This window comes from Lottia gigantea (genome assembly GCF_000327385.1).
Source record: "Lottia gigantea unplaced genomic scaffold LOTGIsca_11, whole genome shotgun sequence".
In the NCBI taxonomy this organism is placed as follows: domain Eukaryota; kingdom Metazoa; phylum Mollusca; class Gastropoda; family Lottiidae; genus Lottia; species Lottia gigantea.
In genome coordinates this window covers 1,160,704-1,180,797 of record NW_008707001.1, presented here as the reverse complement: position 1 = coordinate 1,180,797, position 20,094 = coordinate 1,160,704, and the positions used below count along the sequence as shown (strand labels likewise).

The following is a 20,094-nucleotide window of genomic DNA, read 5'->3' as shown; positions in this document are numbered from 1 at the left end:
TAGTAAATATTTAGATGACTTTACAGATAGCTGAAATTGAGCTCTATAAGCTGGTATAGTAAATATTTAGATAACTATACAGATAGCTGAAATTGAGCTCTATAAGCTGGTATAGTAAATATTTAGATGAATATACAGATAGCTGAAATTGAGTTCTATAAGCTGGTATAGTAAATATTTAGATAACTATACAGATAGCTGAAATTGAGCTCTATAAGCTGGTATAGTAAATATTTAGATGACTATACAGATAGCTGAAATTGAGCTCTATCATCTGGTAAAGTAAATATTTAGATGACTATACAGATAGCTGAAATTGAGCTCTATCATCTGGTAAAGTAAATATTTAGATGACTATACAGATAGCTGAAATTGGGCTCTATCATCTGGTAAAGTAAATATTTAGATGACTATACAGATAGCTGAAATTGAGCTCTATCATCTGGTAAAGTAAATATTTAGATGACTATACAGATAGCTGAAATTGTGCTCTATCAGCTGGTAAAGTAAATTCTTCAACGACTAAAACTCTTTCTGATATAATAAATGAGAAGATTCTGTTATAGGTTCGAGATGCCAGAATGGTCCAGTACCTTGTGATAAGAACAACTGTAATCCTCTGAATACCGCCAACTGTATTAATACTGGAACAACTACCTCCAGATGTGAATGTAAACCTGGTTTTAAAGGAGCTACATGTGGTGTAAGTTAATGATAATAATAATGATGTTTTTATTACCAAGGGGTAAAAAATGAGGCCATACAATACCGATCAACTTCAAAACCAGATCATGAGATACTATCATGTACTTACTGATAGGTCCTTCACAGATCCTTAGATCTCACAAAATGACTTTTTGTGACATTCTTAGTTTTGTTTTTCGCATAGATTAAGGCGTCGATACCATTTGATTTACATTTTACACAATCCAATGTACACGTTTGTCTTTCTTTATTTTCAGTTATATTTCACTAGATTCTATACCGTCTGAGATAGAAACGTGAAACATGCAACTCCATTTCAGATTATCAATCGTAAGCGTTCAGAATGGTCATGGACGTAAAACTCCACTGAATATCATTTCTGTTTCAGGAGAGTATCGACAGCTGTGACAGTAATCCCTGTATCCACAGTCAGCGCTGTGACAATCTGGTCAATGATTACACATGTATCTGTGAAGCAGGCTGGACTGGGCGGAGATGTGAAACCTTGATTGACACCTGTAGCTCAACTTCTCAGTCATGTAGTGATCGAGGAACGTGTTTCAGTCTCTTTAATGATTATTACTGCAAGTAAGTAAGATTGGTGTCAGTTCAAGATAAACTTGCATTTGTATGATGTCTTCTTTACTTTCTATAATAATAATAATAATAATAAACTCTTTATTTTACATGGGTCAGAATTAAGTCTAATACACAAGGACATGATCCTGTCTAACATTCAGTCCATGAGGACAAACATAGACTCTTTATTTTATATAGGTCAGAATTAGGTCTATTACACCAAACTAACATGGTCATGTCTAACATTCAGTCCATGAGGACAAACATAGGCTCTTTATTTTAGATGGGTCAGAATTAGGTCCAATACACAAGGACATGATCCTGTCTAACATTCAGTCCATGAGGACAAACATAGACTCTTTATTTTATATAGGTCAGAATTAGGTCTATTACACCAAACTAACATGGTCATGTCTAACATTCAGTCCATGAGGACAAACATAGACTCTTTATTTTAGATGGGTCAGAATTAGGTCCAATACACAAGGACATGATCCTGTCTAACATTCAGTCCATGGGGAAAATATAATGAAAACCCCGGGATTGGCAGTGATAGACATGTTGCAATATGAGAAAAAAAGAAATAAATCTAATTTAATAGAGGAGCACAATGATATAATATATATTCTCAGTTTGATCTGGACAATATTCTTGCTATAGTTTATAGCGTTTATTTTTAATACAATGTTTTTTTGTATTTACAACAGATGTAACAATTCAACAAATTATGGTAAAACCTGTGAACTAACAGAAAATATCTGTTCTGTAATAGATCTGTGTTATAATTCAGCAGCGTGTAGCAGTGGTAACGGAGAAACCAAGTGTAATTGCGCTCCAGGTAAGACAACACTTCGGTTTGATGCATCTTTCAAACAACGTTAGATCATTCTGGGAACAGAAAACTAAATTGTTGTCCATCATCATAGAAAACTGCCAGCGCACCAAACCATTGTATTTGTAAAGCACCATTGAATGCTCACGTTAGAGCAGTAATGATCGTTATACGGAGTTCATTACTCTTAATCTTAATCTTAATCCTAATCGTATTGTTTTTAGGACTCATCTTCTGAGCAGCTTGGATAACTTTCTTTTGTGCGGATTTTGATCCAGTTTAACACAATTCACCAGTAGATGAGTGTCTTGGATTACAACCATTGTAATAATTTGAGAGATACGTCATTGTGTCTTTTGGAAATGTGTTTGTCCGTTAAGAGCTTGTTCACCTACCTTGAGGTTCAGCTTCTCACATCGATAATACCCTCACGTTTATTTGTGTTTTTATATCTTAGGTTATATGGGTATGAGTTGTCAAATTAAAGAAGATTTTAACTGTGAGACTTCCTCGCCTTGTGTCAATGGAGGAACGTGTTCGTCTCAAGTCACTGGTTTTAAATGTAGTTGTCCTCCAGGTAGGTAACCATTGCATGTTTTAGTTGGGAGGGGAGGGGAAACTAAACAATTTCTAATTCATTGGATCAAGAGCCGAACAATCGTATGCTACTATAAACCCATATATAACAGTTTCAACATAGAAAACCGTCATTGTGCTTAACAATTAATTGAATCCTAAAACAGACAAAAATCAGCCGTTCTTGAACATGTAGTCGGTTTGTTATAAGCCCTAAAATGTCCAGGAATCTGTGCTTGATATCTCTTTACTTATTGGAGTCATCGTATCACGAATACGGGTTTTGACATGAGAAAGTATGACGTATGGGGGATGTGTTTTGGACACGATGTACTGGAGTGTACTTAGAAGATATTATTTATTTAATATTTTCATGGATATTTCTATTTGTTTATCATCAGGATACGGAGGAGATAAATGTGAAGTAGATGTAAATGACTGTTCATCCAACCCCTGTTCTAATGCAGCTCAGTGTGTTGATTTGATTGACAGCTACTACTGCCAATGTTCCAATGGAAGAGCATCTCCTGATTGTCAACAGAGTAGGGATTCAATTTATATTTTTCGGTTTATGTTGCGTACAGAAACTATTTTTGAGTATAATGTAATATAATATTTGCCACCCAGGTGCGGATTTTCTTCATTTAGATGCTAAAATGCCTTTGGAATATATAGTCCACGTGACAAACGGATGTGGTAATGGTCATTTAAAGAAATATGCCGAATATAAAATGCATTTGGTGGGGGAAGTTCCTGATTTATGATTTATACACTTCCTCATATGCATAATTAATTAGCCGTTACCAATGTTTCCACCTTTGCCACCCTGAAGCTACGGGCCTGATACAAAGTTTTAAGTTCTTATGTCAATTTATGATCTTTTTCAGACGCAGATTTAAACTATGACGTCTGCGTTGGTAACTCCATTAATGGTGGAGCCGCCATGTTGTCATTCCCGCTTTCTCTAGACGCGTCGTCTGGTTTGACTATTGCATTCTGGGTAAAATACGATATGATCGGAGGATCGGGAACATTCTTATCTTTATCACAAACTTTGTAAGTAAAATTTTCCGTATTTTCAAAACTGTTGACACGGTGGACACCCAGCAAATTGACAAACCTGATCACACTGTGACATCACGTGTATTGAGAATGTAGGAGCCTACACTGGTATCCTGACTCTTCTTTAGAATCTCCAATTGTGAACAAAAAGATAAAAATGAACTTGCGGCTAAGACCACCTGTTGACTTTAACAGTGGTTCTATCTGAAAGTATCATCATCATCATCATCATCTTACTTTTGACTTAAGATAGTGGGTATCAATCTATACGCCTCGGGGTCGATCCCTTTTCTGAAAACGGAGTCATCAATATCATCATAATTCACCATTCATCATCATCACTATCATTATCAAAATCATCATCACCATCATCATCATCATCATCTATCAAACTTCATCATCATCATCAGCTATCAAACTTCATCATCATCATTAGCTATCAGCCACCATTAAAGAAATCTAATATTTAAGGAATGGAGATATGAACAGTATGCGAGCAACTGAATTTTTCAACATGGACGAAAAGAACCTGCACGTTAGCTTACCAGGTCAAGATGCCGAGTTTTCCTACAATAATATGAAACCTAATAGTGGTCGCTGGCATGCTGTAGTGTTAACTTGGAGGGGAGATAACACTATACAAGTTTATATTGATAGTCTACAGCAGTTGTCCAGTTCTTACACTCCGCAGATCCAGGCTACCTCCAGGTAAAAATTTAGTTTGTTTGTTTGAGGGTATCGACAACTATCGTGTCAAACTAACTAGCTAACAGAATGCAAATGTTATTACGTCGAACAGTCCTTGGTTCTAATCTCGGTCGACTTGTAAAAGTCTGGTGACTTTGTTTATTTCCCAACTGTAAATGGGTACGTATAATCAATGCCAAGAAGTTTTGGGCATGTACCAACTCAAACTCGTTAACCCTCTTACCCTCTTAAAGTGACACCGTTTCTCTTTTTGTTTATGAAGTTTGAACATGCATTATATTATTCAGAGTTTGGGTCACTGTTGGATCGATGATGAAGACGACCTCCATGTTTAAAGGTTGCGTGTCACAACTGAACATTTACGATAGAGTGTTAGACTTTAGCACTGAGATGACCCAACTGTTCGACACACCCAACTTTAACTATCCGACTGGTGTTCTCCAAGGCTGGAAGGACTATAAAACAACCGGAGATGGTGTAATGGTGCGACCGTCTCGTATCAACAAACAAGCCTGCCCTGAGAACTACTCAGGTTTCCCGTCCTGTACTACTCAAATAGTTGGTAAGAATTTTATGATCTCGTGAAAGAATAGAGAAATGTATTGATAGATGTTAAAAGTCGACAGCGAACTGACTTTTGGGAGCACTGGTCGTGGCATCATAATTTACTCACCTTGGGGAGGATTCCAACCAACGGCACCAACTTGCTATCCACTTAGCCTGTAAATGAATGAAATAGTACATTTATATCCTGTGGACATCAATTGCGACATTCGAATAGTCTTTTGAGTAAGAAGTGTTTTTAGAATGGAGTTTTACGTCCTACTTTGTCTGCATTTCAGATAAAAAGAGTCCTGAGATATCTGGTTGTCCTAGTAACGTCTATACAACTAGTATCAATGGCGCAGGTCAGCCATCGTGGACAGAACCAACTTACACAGGGGTGTCGTCTGTCATCTTTACACAGAGATCTGGTAAGTTACTCTGGTGACTACTTCAGAAGCAATTTGTGATTTGAAGAAGTGAATTTTTCTTTTCAAATTAGCAAGTATGAGTTACCTTGACATAGATGTGAAAATAGATGGGCTCAAATACAAAAAAACAGAATTATTAAGGCGGGGGCGGGAAGCGGGAGGGAGGGTACTCATTGATAAGACATTTGAAGGCAGGGGAGAATGGAGATGGAAAGCCGAGCATATTTCAGTACTGCCCCCAAAACGCCCTGTTTGATCTCAATTACCGGTTTAAACAATAACGCTTATACTTGTTATTGTGCTGTATGGTTTACTAGGGAATTATAAGAGTTCTGTTTGTATTTTCCAGGATCTTTGTTATCTAAAGGTCGACATACAGTACTCTACGAGGCCAGTAGTAGTAATAACAACAAGGCCCTGTGTGCTTTTACTCTTTATATTAATGGTATGTTTACTTTCAATTTAACTGAAAATTAATATTCCTGATACATACACGTATATATATTCTGCTATAGATATTCTGGTATATATGGTCTGTTTCTCGCAATACTTTATTTGAAATGTAAAAGGGCCAACAAAACTAAGAATTGTTTTGTCCAGCACACTTGAGTCTGAAGAGCTTGGCTATTTATATTTTGTTTAAACTCGGGTTCAGGTCTTATATCTTTAGGCAATGGTATTAATTAAATTATTAGCGGCATTTTGCGATAGAGATATTATAGTTTTAGACTCACAGATGTCCGACTGTAAATTGGAATTGTCCACAGGTTATCCCCTTTGTTTATTTCAAATTGGTCTTATTTCAATATCAACGAATCATTATTCAGATGAGTTCTGTCCGGCTTTACCGAAACCAAAAGAGAACGGAGGAGAGACGTGTAGCGATGTCGGTGGTAACTGGAAGTTCAAGGCTTGTAAGATTGATTGTCAAGACGTAAATACCACCAATAATAAAATAGGACCCAATATTTATACCTGTAGCCCTGAGGGAGACTGGGTGTGGCCTCCGTCTGAGACCAGCTATCCCCCTTGTGGACGTAAGTTTTATTTAAACCTTCAATTTAGTTTATTGCTTAGTAGATTCAATGATGCAAATAGAAGCCACAAAATGGCCTTGACACTCATAAACAATGCCCGAAAGACCTTAAACTGACGTTATAGCTATCCACACCAAGGTTATTGTTTCGGCGCCCCCTTTAAAAAGTTTTTTAATGGATTATGATTGGCTGGTATAATTATTCTATATCGTATGGTCCATCTTGAATATTTTAGGTATAGTAGCAGAAGCTAACCAAGATATCACTGTAGAAGTCCAGTACCCCATTAATCCAACTGACTGTTCATCTGTCCAGTCCAGTCTGAAAACTAGATTGATGGAGGGTGTGAACGCTCTGAATACAGAGTGGCAGAATGGATTGTGTCAACAAAATAGTTGTACGGACGTCATCATGAACATCATCTGTAACCCAGGACAACCGACTACTGTTAATTTTGTCTTGAAAGATGTCAAGTAAGTATAAGATTTATAACTCTCTGACTTAAGTTTACCTGGCTTTAAATGGGAACGGATAATCCAGGAAAGATCAATGCAAAGATGTTTGGATGAGGACCAGCTGGTAGAATGGATCCTCGTGAAATGGTTGCACCTTTGTTATCTTAGCCTTGAAAGTTTATCATTATGGGTTTGAGTTTTGTTAGCCAGACCTAGACTAGAAATTGGATTTGCATTTGGGAAAGTATTGACGATTGCTTTTCGGCTCATCATAAAAAAATTTTGATGTAGTGTTGAAGAATATTTTAATCGCTGAACGGAGTTGAAGATGGATATTTTTCAATAAAAGCTTAAGTCTCTTAGCTCTTGTTCTGGGTTTCGTATATCAATTTCTCTTAACTTTTCAGACCAGAATTAAAGAGCGCCTCGGAAACTTTGAAAGCTGAAGAAGTTTTGGCTAAGGCAGTTTTAGATCAGAAGGTTTTGAATTTTGATGTAAGATTATTACCATTATATTTTTTTAACCACCTAATTAGGAATGTGTCTTTTCGAGTTTCTGTTGAAATTTTGCTAATTCTCTTTTTAGATTTTTGGCACAACCACCTTCATCGGGACCAAAAACTCTTTTTTTCTCCAGCAACGTCGACATTCTATTAATAGAATACTTTGCAGGGAAATCAAATTAGCAAACCTTGACACAATCTAAGAATAACTTCTAGATGAAAACGAGAAAAATGGAGGCGAGTCAAGCTCTCTAGCTGAAAAGGGTGCTGTGTTTCAGGGTTTATCTCTTCCCATTTGTTAAAATTTATCCATAAGTTGCAACGCTGAATTTTCATTATTATATATTCTACTTCTAGAATATTGTAAATGCCAATGTGGATCCCCATTCTCTACTGATTAACGCCAGAAGAGTATGCCCAGCTGGTCAAACAGTTATAGATGAACTTTGTGGTAAGTTGCTTCATCTATATTCAATTGACAAGAGCGATCCATGTGAGCTTGACCTGTGTTTTGGATATGAAATAACTCCTTATTAGAGCTAGTATGTAAATGTTAGGAGCCATGCTTCACCTGTTAAGGGTTTGAAGGCTCACACTTTACTATAAAGATTGATAATAGGAGTAGTTTGAAAAACCACAATAAATACAGGGGACAATTAAGCTTCTCTGTTGACCATGAGATCGAATTAAGGAGATACACCAGTAGAAAATTCTCAAATACGAACTCCTCCCCCTACATCTAGACTAGTGGGGTAATCCATTGTGTTCTGACTTCAACACACCTTTGTGTCCATTTCAGTGACCTGTACACGAGGAACGTACTACGACGCTGCCAGTATGACCTGTATGGACTGTCCTAAAGGCCAGTATCAGGACGAGTTCGGCCAGTCGGTCTGTAAACAATGTCCTAGTGGAGATACAACTAAAGATACAGGCTCTATAGCTGTATCACAGTGTTATGGTAAGGAATCAATTTTGAATGCTACCTCTTATGACGTGGATGGCATAGCTTGGATATAAAAACCGTTACAAAAGGAACAACCCAAGTTCTAAGGATTTATTTATCAGTTTGCCCTTGGCCTAACATCTTGACGTTGGTCTTTCCCAGATTATCTTTACCCACTTACAGCTGTCGATTAAATTTCGGGTATTTATCATTCCAGATTCGTGCCCTATAGGCCAGTATTACAGTATACCCAATGGTGTTTGTACAGAATGTACCAAGGGACAATATCAAAATACAACAGGACAGTTTGAATGTGAACCGTGTCCAGTTGGTACACTTACTCTTAATACTGGTTCCACCTCCTCTTCAGACTGTATGGGTATGTCAAGTATTCTTGGTGTCATTTATCGAAACGTTGTTCATAAAAAGACTTAGTTTTTCTATTTATTTTCTACTGTAATGATAATCCAGAACCGGAAACTACACAGGACGTTGTTTTCGAAAATTGATGGATTATATTCATGATGGGAACATGCCAAATTTAAATTGCTTAAAGGTTACAATAAACAGTGGCTCAACTACCATAGGGATTGGTTGAACCAAGTCCATCGGCCCCATAAGGGGGCCCCCACCTTAGAAAAAATTCAGGAGAGCATAATATGTTTAAAAAAGTTCCCGAGTTGGGGCTCTAGTTCACAGATTACACACATCTAGTTGAGCACTAACATAAGATATTTTAACCCGCGATGTGTTTCAGTGGGCTGTGAAGCGGGATCTCGACTATTACCAGACCAGACCTGTGAGAAATGTCCTATTGGTACCTATAGCCAGGAACAAGTATGTAAATCGTGCCGTGATGGGTTTATTACACCTGATATAGGGGCGGTATCGGAGGATAACTGTACTGTAGGTAGGTACACTTTTTTTTATAGAGCTGAGTCAGGAACGACCGACCGCACTTCTGGAATATTCTAGTTGTCGACTTATGGCACTGTTTAGTGACTTCCCATTAATACGTAGTCGTAGTGTAGGTAGATAGACCAATACTTTAATTTTGTTGGGTTTTGAAGGCCCAAATGCCCTAATATAGTGCTTGTTAAGTGAATTCCGTTCCGTAGAGTCGCACTGTAAGTAGACTGTTATTTCTTCTATTGAGTCAGAACAGTCAAGCGACCTACTTAGTATATTCTCCTGCTCTCTTGTGTCCAGTGAGTTTGCTTTCTTTGTCCGAACCTGGCTGATTTTAAACCAGCTGTGCCGATCAGGCTTGTGTATCAGCGGCATGTGATGGACTATAGAACTTGTAGATGCCTGCGCTTAGTAACACTTAATGTTTTGTTCTACAAAGAGCACCGAACAACTTTACACATATGACCTCGATTTAAGCAATGGCATTCCTCTTTGAGTTTTGATTAATGGATAGGACTTGTATATTAATTTAATTTGAAATTCATTCTAGTCGCCTGTCCAGTCGGCCAGTACAATGACAACAATGTGTGTAAAGAATGTCCACTCAATCAGTATAACGATATCAAATGGCAGACTTCCTGTAAAGATTGTGGAGCACGATTCCGAACAGACCAGGTGGGATCTACCAGTCCGACACAATGTATATGTAAGTAATCCGACGTCAAGTGGCTTACTAGTATACTCTATACTCTATACTAGTTCAGGCCTTACACTCCATGCCGTAGCAATAAGCATTGTAAATGTTACAAGGATAAAAAATTACCCCTACTTATCAGCTGATCCTTGGTCAAACCTCTTGGCATTGATTTTACAAGGAACTCTGTCTACTAGCTGGTCCTTGGTCAAACCTCTTGGCATTGATTTTACAAGGAACCCTGTCTACCAGCTGATCCGTGGCGAAACCTCTTGGCATTGATTTTATAAGGAACCCTGTCTACCAGCTGATCCTTGGCCAAACCTCTTGACAAAGATTTTACAAGGAACCCTGTCTACTAGCTGGACCTTGATCAAACCTCTTTGCAATAATTATACAAGGATTACAACTAAGGTTCTGAAAGAACAGCTGGTCCTGGGCAAACACTCTTGGCAGTAGTTACACACAGAACAACCCTATTTTACAAGTATCGCAGTTTATCGAGGTATTGATGAACTGTTCATCAGCAGGTCTTCATGAAAGTTTGTAAATGCAGTGATTTGCACCTAAGTTGATGAAGGTGATCTTCGGACAGTCTTCAGTCTAGTTTTTAATAATGTGTTTTGCTTAGTATTTGAAGCGCGTTTTTTTTTTTTTAGTTTTCTGTGAATCTGGATATGCAGCCGGGCCTGGAAATACAAAGTGTGTTATTTGTCCAGTGGGGACCTACAAAGACAACAATGTCAGTCCATATGGGGCGTGTCAGCAATGTCCTAATAGTCGTACAACACCCAATAATGGCACCACTACTGAAGCCGGTTGTTCCATTTGTAAGTATATATACAACAGTTTTCCATGGGACAAATTCCTTTTTCAAACTGCGATTCAGAAATTACTTCTACCTTCTAAAACTATCCGAAAATAGCTAATCACCAATTGAATTGCTAATCAAATGAAACCAGAGTGGCAGAAATGGGCATTTTATAAATTCTTGTGCTCGGCACCAAATATCTGTGTTAGGTGGAAGTGGTTGTAAAAATTACGAAAGCACATGCCGAGGTGTTAGGAGATGAGAGTCGACACCGGGGCGACTCTGGAAAGCACTATGGCTTATCAGACGACAACCCAACTCGCTACTGACTTATCTATTCCATTGTCTCTGTGTTAGGGTAGGGGCAGTGTCATATGTGGAATAAACAGAACAACAGAATATAGAAGAATTGAATGCTAATTTGGTTCCTCAACCTCAATACCCCTTTCAGAAAGTTCATATAACTAATAACGTTTATTTGGTATTTGGGTTCTAAGTGTCAACATAGCTTATAAAGTCTGTGTGAAATTTGTGTTTCAGTACAATGTAATGCCGGTTATAGAGCTGATTCTACCAATACTAACTGTGTTATCTGCGACTACGGTCAGTATCAACCTAACATCAACCAGTTGACATGTTTCAACTGTACCAGCACCCAGGGGACGAGACGACAGGGAGCCGTACAGCAATCGGAATGTGAAGGTGGGAAAGGTTTACTATTTCTATACACTCAAAGATGAACCCCTTTAAAAATCAAAAAAAAATTTTAAAAAGATTTGATATGTGGTAATGATCTCGTTTCGGTTGTTGATTATTTCTTGTTTGTTCTGTCATATTTTTTAATTCAAACTATACTGGCGGTGGGCGAATGTGACCATATTTTGTAAGCTATATTAGGGGTTAATCAAAGTAGGACTATTGAACAAATCACTTTTTGTAACGGTGAAAAAACAGTGGGTGTGGGAGTTTAAAGCAGTCTATGAGAGAATTCTGTGTATGAATTTGTATGTGTCTGTGACAAATAATATCAATATCTGATTATAGAACTTTGTGAAGACGGTACAGAAAGGGTTAAACCAGGCGATAGCTGTGCACCCTGTCCAGTGGGTGAATATAGGGTTAAATCAGATGTACCATCTAATATCTGTTTACGATGCCCTGAGGGATATGTTACTCCTGGAACTAGTTCAACCTTACAGTCACAGTGTACTATCAGTAAGTAGCATTTTCATGCATGTTATGGCTAGTTTTATAAAACATAATATTTTGCGAATTGTGAAAGCCCAATTTTTGTTCAATCAAACTGTAAAAGGCCTTGGGGGATTTTGGCTCAAAGATCTGCTTGCAGACGTTTCTCGTATGAAATATAGGCCAATGCTGTCGCGGTGTTCATGAAATAAAATATGCCCCCTTTCTATTCAGGAAACTGTACAGAAGGATATAAAATAGAGAATAATAACTGTGTCGAATGTCCTCTAAATACCTTCCAACCTCTGCCATACCAGACAACGTGTCAACTCTGTCCTACTGGTAAAACCACCATATCTACTGCTTCCAGAAACAGCTCGGAGTGTCTTCGTAAGTATATTCAGTCAATCACAATCTTTCTTGGATGTTTACCATATTAAGTTTTTATTGGTGGTGGACGATACAAAACAATATATTTAGAATAACTTCACCACAAATAGTTTTATTTAATCCAGTCCTTGTTGGTGTTTCTGAATAAAAACAACAAGGATATTATCAGACCAGTTCTCTGGATGGAGTGGGGTACAATAGAATAGAATTACGAACAATGTAATACAGACCAATTGATGATGTAGTATATATCCGGAACAGGTTTCGAGAGAATAAAATTTTGTTTGATAAATTTAACCATAACACAAGAATAAAAGGGTCAAACATTAGCACTAGTCTGTTAACCACGATCTGCACAATCTTTGTACGTTTAGCTTTGGCCAAGCTTTGGTCTCTTGAAGAATCAACACGTTCAAAGCTTTTCCAATGTTCGGACTATATTACTCTTTTGTCAATGTTTTAAGAAAGCCATTAGTACACCAGCCTGGGGTCTTTAACTGTTTTTATCACGTAACCATCTTGTTTCTACAAACATGTCTTTCCATTTCAGCATTCTGTGTCGATGGTCAAGAACTATTGTCAGGCACCTGTACGCCATGTAGTCAGGGCTATTACAAAGATAATGCTGAAGATAAAATAGGAATGTGTATGTTATGCCCTCAAAATAAAACCACACCAACTACTGGAGCTAGAACACAGACGGAGTGTTCCTTACGTGAGTGTCAATTGTTAACTTCCCTTGCTGGTCTCAATTTTGACTGAACACTAAGAGATCGAGATGCTCAGCCAACTGCCATATAAATCATTGAATTTATTCTATTTCGTCACCTAAAATTTAAGGCTCAATACTAACTGTTATGTTACCATATTCAAGGACAAAAATACCTCAAACTAGTAATTTCACTTTCTACTTCTATCATTATATATTATCATTCGTACGCTTCCAGCCACTGGCAAATTAAGTATATCTGTATGTAAGTATGTAATATGAAATTTATACCAATATTGTTATTCTGTGCCTTTTCCAGCCAACTGTACCATTGGGTATTACATTGATGTCCCTAATGGTAAATGTGTGGCCTGTCCAAAAGGAGAATACCAGGATGAGAAATGGAAGTTTACCTGTAAGAGATGCCCGAATCAGAGTGTAACCGATGCCGAGGGATCTACCAGCATCAATCAATGTATCTGTAAGTTACTAATCTAATATTGGTCACAAGTCACAAAGGAAATATAGACTAGTTATGGTATGAAATTTCACGGGTCGTCAAGAATATTGTCATAGTCCAATGAAGGCAGAATTTTGGGTTGAGGGCATGGTTTCATGGCTCGGTACAGGAACACCCCCCCCCCCCCTCCTCTTGACAATTCTGTAGCCCTTGTCGATCCTCCACCTAAAGATTCATAGAAACGCCAATGCCCATATATTAAGTATTTTAATACGTGTTTTTCAGATTCCTGTTTTAAGGGTTATGAAGGCAGTGGTACTTCCGGCTGTAAGAAATGTGGTATTGGATCCTACAAACCGGAAGCAGGAACCTCGCTATGTACAGCATGTAATAACGGTTTTATCACCAAAGACGAGGGATCTGAAACTCTTGATCAGTGTAATATCGGTAAGTACAGCAAATACTAAAGTGGTGACATATGTCGCTCACCACATCGTGGATGTCCGCACTGTGGGTCAAATCTGGTCCAAAAATGAAAACAAAAATTTAAAAGCCAAAACATGCAAAGCTGACAAGTTTTCTGAATGCTAAGAAATAACCGTTTCATATTCAAATCAGAATGCATCATTTCAAGGTCAATTTTTCACAATTTCCTTTGTTCCAGTGTTCGTTATCAATTTTTATCCCCCCCCCCCCCCACCCCCCATGCCGAAATACCTGCTGACGTCCTTGCATCACATTAAAGTAGTACAAGCAGTTTCAAGTCGGTACCTCCAGATTATAATCACTCTTTATTTCTATATTTTAAATAAACTGGACTATATAGAATATATATAATGTAGTTCTAAATTCGAAATCCAGGCTCATGCTTTTTATGTGAAAACTCCATTTTGATTCTCCATTTCTACCTTTCAGCTGCCTGTAACCCAGGAACCTATCTAGATGAAGTGAACAATGTTTGTAAACAATGTGATTATGGGACTTATCAACCAGAAAGATGGCAGAAGATTTGTACCTCGTGTTCTGCAGGAACTGTAACTCTTCAGATGGCAGCACAAACAGCAGCTGACTGTGTCAGTAAGTAAACGGAGTTCTTTAAAACGGAACCACTTTGAGTTGATCCACAGATTAACAGTACAGCTCTTAGTTCGCTCTGTCAGTTATTAACAAAGGTAAAGAAAGCATGGATACCTCGTAGCATTCCAGAATTTTCTATACTCATTTACACTTGGATCGACTGAAATAATGAGGAAAGATTCTACAGATCCCCTCAATTCTATTTTTATATCTGACCCTGCTGACTCCATTCTGTTTCTATTCCAGCTGACTGTCCTAAGGGTAGCCAGTATAATGTAGAAACTAGGGTATGTGACCCCTGTCCTATAGGCTATTACAGAGATAAGGTTTCTGTCTCCCAGACGGCCTGCCAGATCTGCCCCGCGGTAAATGTCACTGCCGGGACTGGAGCTGAGAGCATCACTGATTGTAATGTTGGTAAGTTGTTTTCCGGGATTTTTTCTGAGATTTGTTAATACTTATTTGGAGGTTTATCTTTCTGGACATTCAGAAAATGTCTGAGCTTCTCACTTCTCACATACATTTTGTTCATGGGGCTAGGAACGCTTAGAATATCTGCCGAATAGAACACCGTCTTTTATGTTATTGTACAAAGTCGACCGTCAAAATCGAAAGAGGGCCTCGACAATGATTTCGAAAAAATGAAAAATTCGTTAAATGCGCCTTTATATTTCCAGTTAACTGCTCTATAGCCGGTTTCTATAGAAACGGAGATAAATGTGACGTCTGCCCCAGGGGACAGTACCAGGATGAGAAATACCAGACGTCATGTAAAAATTGTGCTTTTGGTTTTACAACTAAACTGATCGGAGCTCCATCATCTCAATTCTGCTACAGTAAGTTGGACTACATTTACCATTGCTTGCCATGTTAGAAGTTTGGGTTCAAACATGGGAAAGTTTAACCGTCGCTCTAACGATGTACTTACCCGAATGCAAGTTTTTCGGGCATGACTTGCATAACTAGGTTAGAAATTCGGGAAACCTTAGATATTTCCCTCGGACGTCAACCTGGCTCCACCACTGGTTTGTCTGGAGACTAGTCTCAGAGACTAGTATGACTTGTTACTTTTAAAGAGGGTATTTATGAATTGCAGACAAACCTGGTGTTATATTTACAGTTTTAAAACTTTAATCATATTTTTGAGGATCTGTAATTAATTAAGAAAATAATTTCTTGTGTAATTAGTGTTCGCGTTGGAGAACAAATCCTTGCAATATGTTCTCAGTTTGGATCCAGTTATCGGGTTTTAAGGTGCCATGGGTTCGAATCCCTTTCATGTATATTACAATGCAATTACAGGAGATTGTCCCTCGGGAGAAGCGGTGAATGAAGCGACCAATATTTGTGAGCCATGCGAGATGGGTCGGTATAGGAACAGCTCCGTTCTGGATCAGTGGACCTGTCAACTCTGCCCTGCTAATGTTACAACTTCTGGACTCAAGGCTAAATCGAAATCTGAATGCACTGTTCGTAAGTATTTAGAATGTTTTTACATACAGTCCTGCAAGAAGCAAGGGATTGAGTTTTTTTTTTACCTGGTACGTCACCATTCTTCATACTATGCTGAGAGTTAGAAATTTCTCGTGTGATATTTGGTTGTTATTTGCCATTTTCAGAGAAATTTTTCTTTTTCTTTTTTAATCCCGGGGGTTACCTATAAACACATTTCTGACTACCGATCTTCGAATGTTCAATATATGCATGTATTATTTCACTACTTGTCCTCAAACAGTTTGTGGCAGGTAAGAGGTGCTGACATTGAAAAAGCGTCTAATCGTTCGGATGGGACAATAAAAAGAGGCTGTGCACGTTAAAGATACATCGACAGTTGAAAATCGAAAAAGAGCAGGCTAATGCCACTGTCCTGACAAATTGCACATTGCACCCTGCATGGCGTTGGCCGTCTTCATTAGCCCACATGGTGCAGAAAAGTTCCATTCATTTCATTTCATTTCAAACACTTTGGGTAATTTGTATCCAATGGTATGTATTTCCAGCTCGCTGTGATCCTGGAACGTTTGTATCCGGTACAGAATGTAAACCATGTCCAGCTGGTACCTACCAATCGCTGTCTGTACAGTCTAGATGTATTCCTTGTCCAGATAATAAAATTACCCTGCTCGATGGACAAACCTCGGATGCCAATTGTATTTGTAAGTATGAATTGTCTATAAAGTATTATATGAAAATGCTCGCATTATGATCTGTTTAATCATTTATGTCCCTTCTGAAAGCATTTCATTTTTTCCGTCCATCATCTGGTTAAACCCCTCACGCATTGGTCCAGGGCATTTGACTAAAGGTTAAATTCGCTGTCTTCATAAGCACTATCAAAGATGCTGAAAAGTACATCTTTCAATTTTATTAGACAATACCCCTTCTCCTCTTCTTGAGTTTTGTCCATCGTCATTAACCATTATTAAATCAAATGCAGTAAAACTCTATTTTAATCCCATTTGATTCTCTGTTTACAGCACTATGTGAAACAGGTCGAAATAACTGTACTCAACCAACAACCTGTACTGATGTTCCTGGTGGATTTGAATGTCAATGTCGTCTGCCTAATTTCGGTACCGCTAAAAACTGTTCACGTATGTATACAAAGATTTCTGTTTTGTTTCCAAGATAATATTTGTCCTGTTTTCTTTCTTTGCTGATTTAATGTAACCTTCCAAAAACCACTAAAGATAAATGGGACTGGACAATCAACAACCTGAATAGTGCTTTCATACTTTCACAGTCGCCGTAGAAACAGCTCCTATGACAATGTGTTGGCATCAATTGCTGAAATGCAAAAATACAGTTTTGTCGGGTTTCACAACCTAAACATATAGCTTTTAGGGTGAAATTATTCCATCCACTGCAAAGATCTTTATCTCTTTCGAATGTTCACAGAGCATGGGGTTTCCGGATTATCGGAAGCCGGTTAAACGGGAGTCCACTGTATAAAACTAGGACGTAAAACTCCAGTCCAATATATCACCCGATATTATATTACAGATGCATGTGATATGGGGTATTGTGAGAATGGCGCCACCTGTCGAAGAGATTCCAGTATTCTCTGTTTCTGTGCTGAGAATTATAGAGGTGAACGGTGCCGAGAGAGAGTCGGTAAGTAGCATACAAAAAAATTCCCTTGTGCTGCTAGCAAAGACCTGCATGCACTAGGGTCAATCTTTAATTGATTCATCCAAATCCAAATTTTTTTGAAAAGTAGGCCAATTTCTAACTGCATTCTACGCCTGGGTTAATATCACTGCATGCCTTTTCAGGTTCCACATTCTGAGTACTATAATTAATTATTATTTTGCAAATTTGTCTGACTTGAGGTGTGAATAGACGATGTACGGTGCCAGTGCGGTGTACTGTGCGAGATTATTGATACAGTAGAAAATAGAAGAAACGAATCGTATCCACACCGTGTCCGGACCTGTACCTCGTGTATTCATTTCTTCTATTTTCGTTTGTACCGATTATTTCGCATCACACACCACACCGGACACCGTTCTTCGTCTATTCGCGGCTTTATACCACGACTTACTAAAAATTAGTTTAGAAATTCAGAAAGGAAAGCCTCAATCTACTCTTCAACAAGGAGTTTCCATCCCTTTCTCAAAATTGACATTATCATGACAAAATCATAAAGGCTAAAAAGATGGGTCAAATCCGAAACGTTGTTACCAATTCTTTTAATCAATGAATGAAACCATAATGATTTCAAATGTTCTATTTTTAGCACCATCGACGGCGAGCAGTATGACAGATATTATAATAGGAGTTGTAGTCGGTGTTACAGCGTTTTTATTGTTAATTATAGCCTGTATCATCTGTGCTATCACCAGGTAAGTTTTGATTTAGTACCATTGTTTAATTCGACGCTCCTTACAATAATAGAGATGGTATCAGCTTTTTAGAAAAAATGGTGCCTTTCCAAGCTCTGCACCAAATGAAGATGGTGTTCCCATCTGTGAGGCAAAGGGTAGCCAGCGTCTGGTTTCATAAAGAATATGAATAAATTTTGTATGCGTATTGTATTACAATATGACATATAAATTACAGGAGGAACCGGAAGATGAGAAAACCAATATATGAGAGTTATCCCGCTTCCACAGCGCCACCTTCGCTGTATAATGGTTCTATTTCCGGTACGAATGGTAAAGCCTTCATGCCTCAACAGGACCTTTTGACCTATGACCCGTCATTTTACAGCACGGGCAACAAATAGACACTTTCATTAAAACCAGGGGGTAGGGTAAAGAATAAGGGGAACCTGCTACACGAAACAAAATAGATCATTGTTTATTGCCCGGATATTTCCAAACATAAACAAGACCAGTCTATTTTGATTCGGGGTAAAATAAATGACCATTGAACCTTCATAAGCCAGAGTTATATTATGTACATTACTACTTGAACTACCTCAATATATAGTGGATTGTTCTGTTTATGTTTGGAATTGACCCGGATGTTTATAGAACGTCATGTTGCCACATCAGCTATTGTCTTGTCTTTATTGTTCCTTGTTATCAATATATGGAATATCTATCGCAGGTAACAATTCCGTTGCTACCACCACCCCCTACGTCCATGACGCGCCCCACCCCCATCGCCTCCCATTGATCAAAATACTTACAAGTGCAATTTTATCAAATGTTATATGTGTGTATTGTTACTGTTGTTAGTTGTTTAAAATATATTCCATCGCGTCTATTGACTTTATCGTTACCATCTTGTAAAGTGTATTCCAGTTATCCAGTAAAATAATGTCAAAACAGTTTTTTCAAGTATTTGTGAGTGTATCAGAGACACTTATAACTTTTTTTTACACCATTCTGATGTTCTCGCCTGTATATGTGTATCAGGTACACTTACCATTTGACTCTGTATCAGGTACACTTACCATTTGACTCTGTATCAGGTACACTTACCATTTGACTCTGTATCAGGTACACTTACCATTTGACTCTGTATCAGGTACACTTACCATTTGACTCTGTATCAGGTTCACTTACCATTTGACTCTGTATCAGGTACACTTACCATTTGACTCTGTATCAGGTACACTTACCATTTGACTCTGTATCAGGTACACTTACCATTTGACTCTGTATCAGGTACACTTACCATTTGACCCTGTATCAGGTACACTTACCATTTGACTCTGTATCAGGTACACTTACCATTTGACTCTGTATCAGGTACACTTACAATTTGACTCCGCTATAAGTGTCTCCGATAGTCAAACTAGGGCCATGATATGAACTTTCCACCTTGAGCTTTTGAGTGAAACTCGATATAATATATATATATTATATTTCTCGTTTAGAATATTGTCTATTTTAAAGGCACTGAATTTTAATTAATATAATGGACCAAATCTCATTACTATTTCCCACTAGCTAAAAAACAAGACTGAAAAGACTCCAAAACCCTTGATTAGCTACAAAGGATGTTTTCAATGTGCTCAAATCTAAAC

General features: G+C 38.0%; 1 protein-coding gene across 1 annotated transcript in view; it reads left to right on the top strand.

Annotated features, from left to right (window-relative positions):
• The window catches only part of LOTGIDRAFT_230169 (hypothetical protein), a gene marked incomplete at both ends in the record, with an annotated part of 42,693 nt that extends 23,850 nt beyond the window's left edge, over window positions 1–18,843 (top strand). The window contains 34 exons of the mRNA XM_009047056.1: window positions 567–703; window positions 1,094–1,293; window positions 1,992–2,122; window positions 2,574–2,693; window positions 3,094–3,234; window positions 3,580–3,748; window positions 4,226–4,462; window positions 4,750–5,024; window positions 5,305–5,436; window positions 5,786–5,881; window positions 6,264–6,473; window positions 6,709–6,946; window positions 7,336–7,423; window positions 7,789–7,882; window positions 8,231–8,392; window positions 8,595–8,756; window positions 9,135–9,287; window positions 9,837–9,992; window positions 10,640–10,810; window positions 11,332–11,493; window positions 11,836–12,006; window positions 12,214–12,369; window positions 12,920–13,084; window positions 13,398–13,559; window positions 13,824–13,985; window positions 14,454–14,615; window positions 14,862–15,032; window positions 15,293–15,451; window positions 15,918–16,088; window positions 16,616–16,771; window positions 17,093–17,209; window positions 17,619–17,729; window positions 18,355–18,460; window positions 18,678–18,843. Of these exons, the coding sequence (XP_009045304.1) occupies window positions 567–703; window positions 1,094–1,293; window positions 1,992–2,122; window positions 2,574–2,693; window positions 3,094–3,234; window positions 3,580–3,748; window positions 4,226–4,462; window positions 4,750–5,024; window positions 5,305–5,436; window positions 5,786–5,881; window positions 6,264–6,473; window positions 6,709–6,946; window positions 7,336–7,423; window positions 7,789–7,882; window positions 8,231–8,392; window positions 8,595–8,756; window positions 9,135–9,287; window positions 9,837–9,992; window positions 10,640–10,810; window positions 11,332–11,493; window positions 11,836–12,006; window positions 12,214–12,369; window positions 12,920–13,084; window positions 13,398–13,559; window positions 13,824–13,985; window positions 14,454–14,615; window positions 14,862–15,032; window positions 15,293–15,451; window positions 15,918–16,088; window positions 16,616–16,771; window positions 17,093–17,209; window positions 17,619–17,729; window positions 18,355–18,460; window positions 18,678–18,843 (5,369 nt within the window). The remainder of the gene's footprint in view (window positions 1–566; window positions 704–1,093; window positions 1,294–1,991; window positions 2,123–2,573; window positions 2,694–3,093; window positions 3,235–3,579; window positions 3,749–4,225; window positions 4,463–4,749; window positions 5,025–5,304; window positions 5,437–5,785; window positions 5,882–6,263; window positions 6,474–6,708; window positions 6,947–7,335; window positions 7,424–7,788; window positions 7,883–8,230; window positions 8,393–8,594; window positions 8,757–9,134; window positions 9,288–9,836; window positions 9,993–10,639; window positions 10,811–11,331; window positions 11,494–11,835; window positions 12,007–12,213; window positions 12,370–12,919; window positions 13,085–13,397; window positions 13,560–13,823; window positions 13,986–14,453; window positions 14,616–14,861; window positions 15,033–15,292; window positions 15,452–15,917; window positions 16,089–16,615; window positions 16,772–17,092; window positions 17,210–17,618; window positions 17,730–18,354; window positions 18,461–18,677) is intronic.
• Between the last annotated feature and the right edge of the window lie 1,251 nt (window positions 18,844–20,094).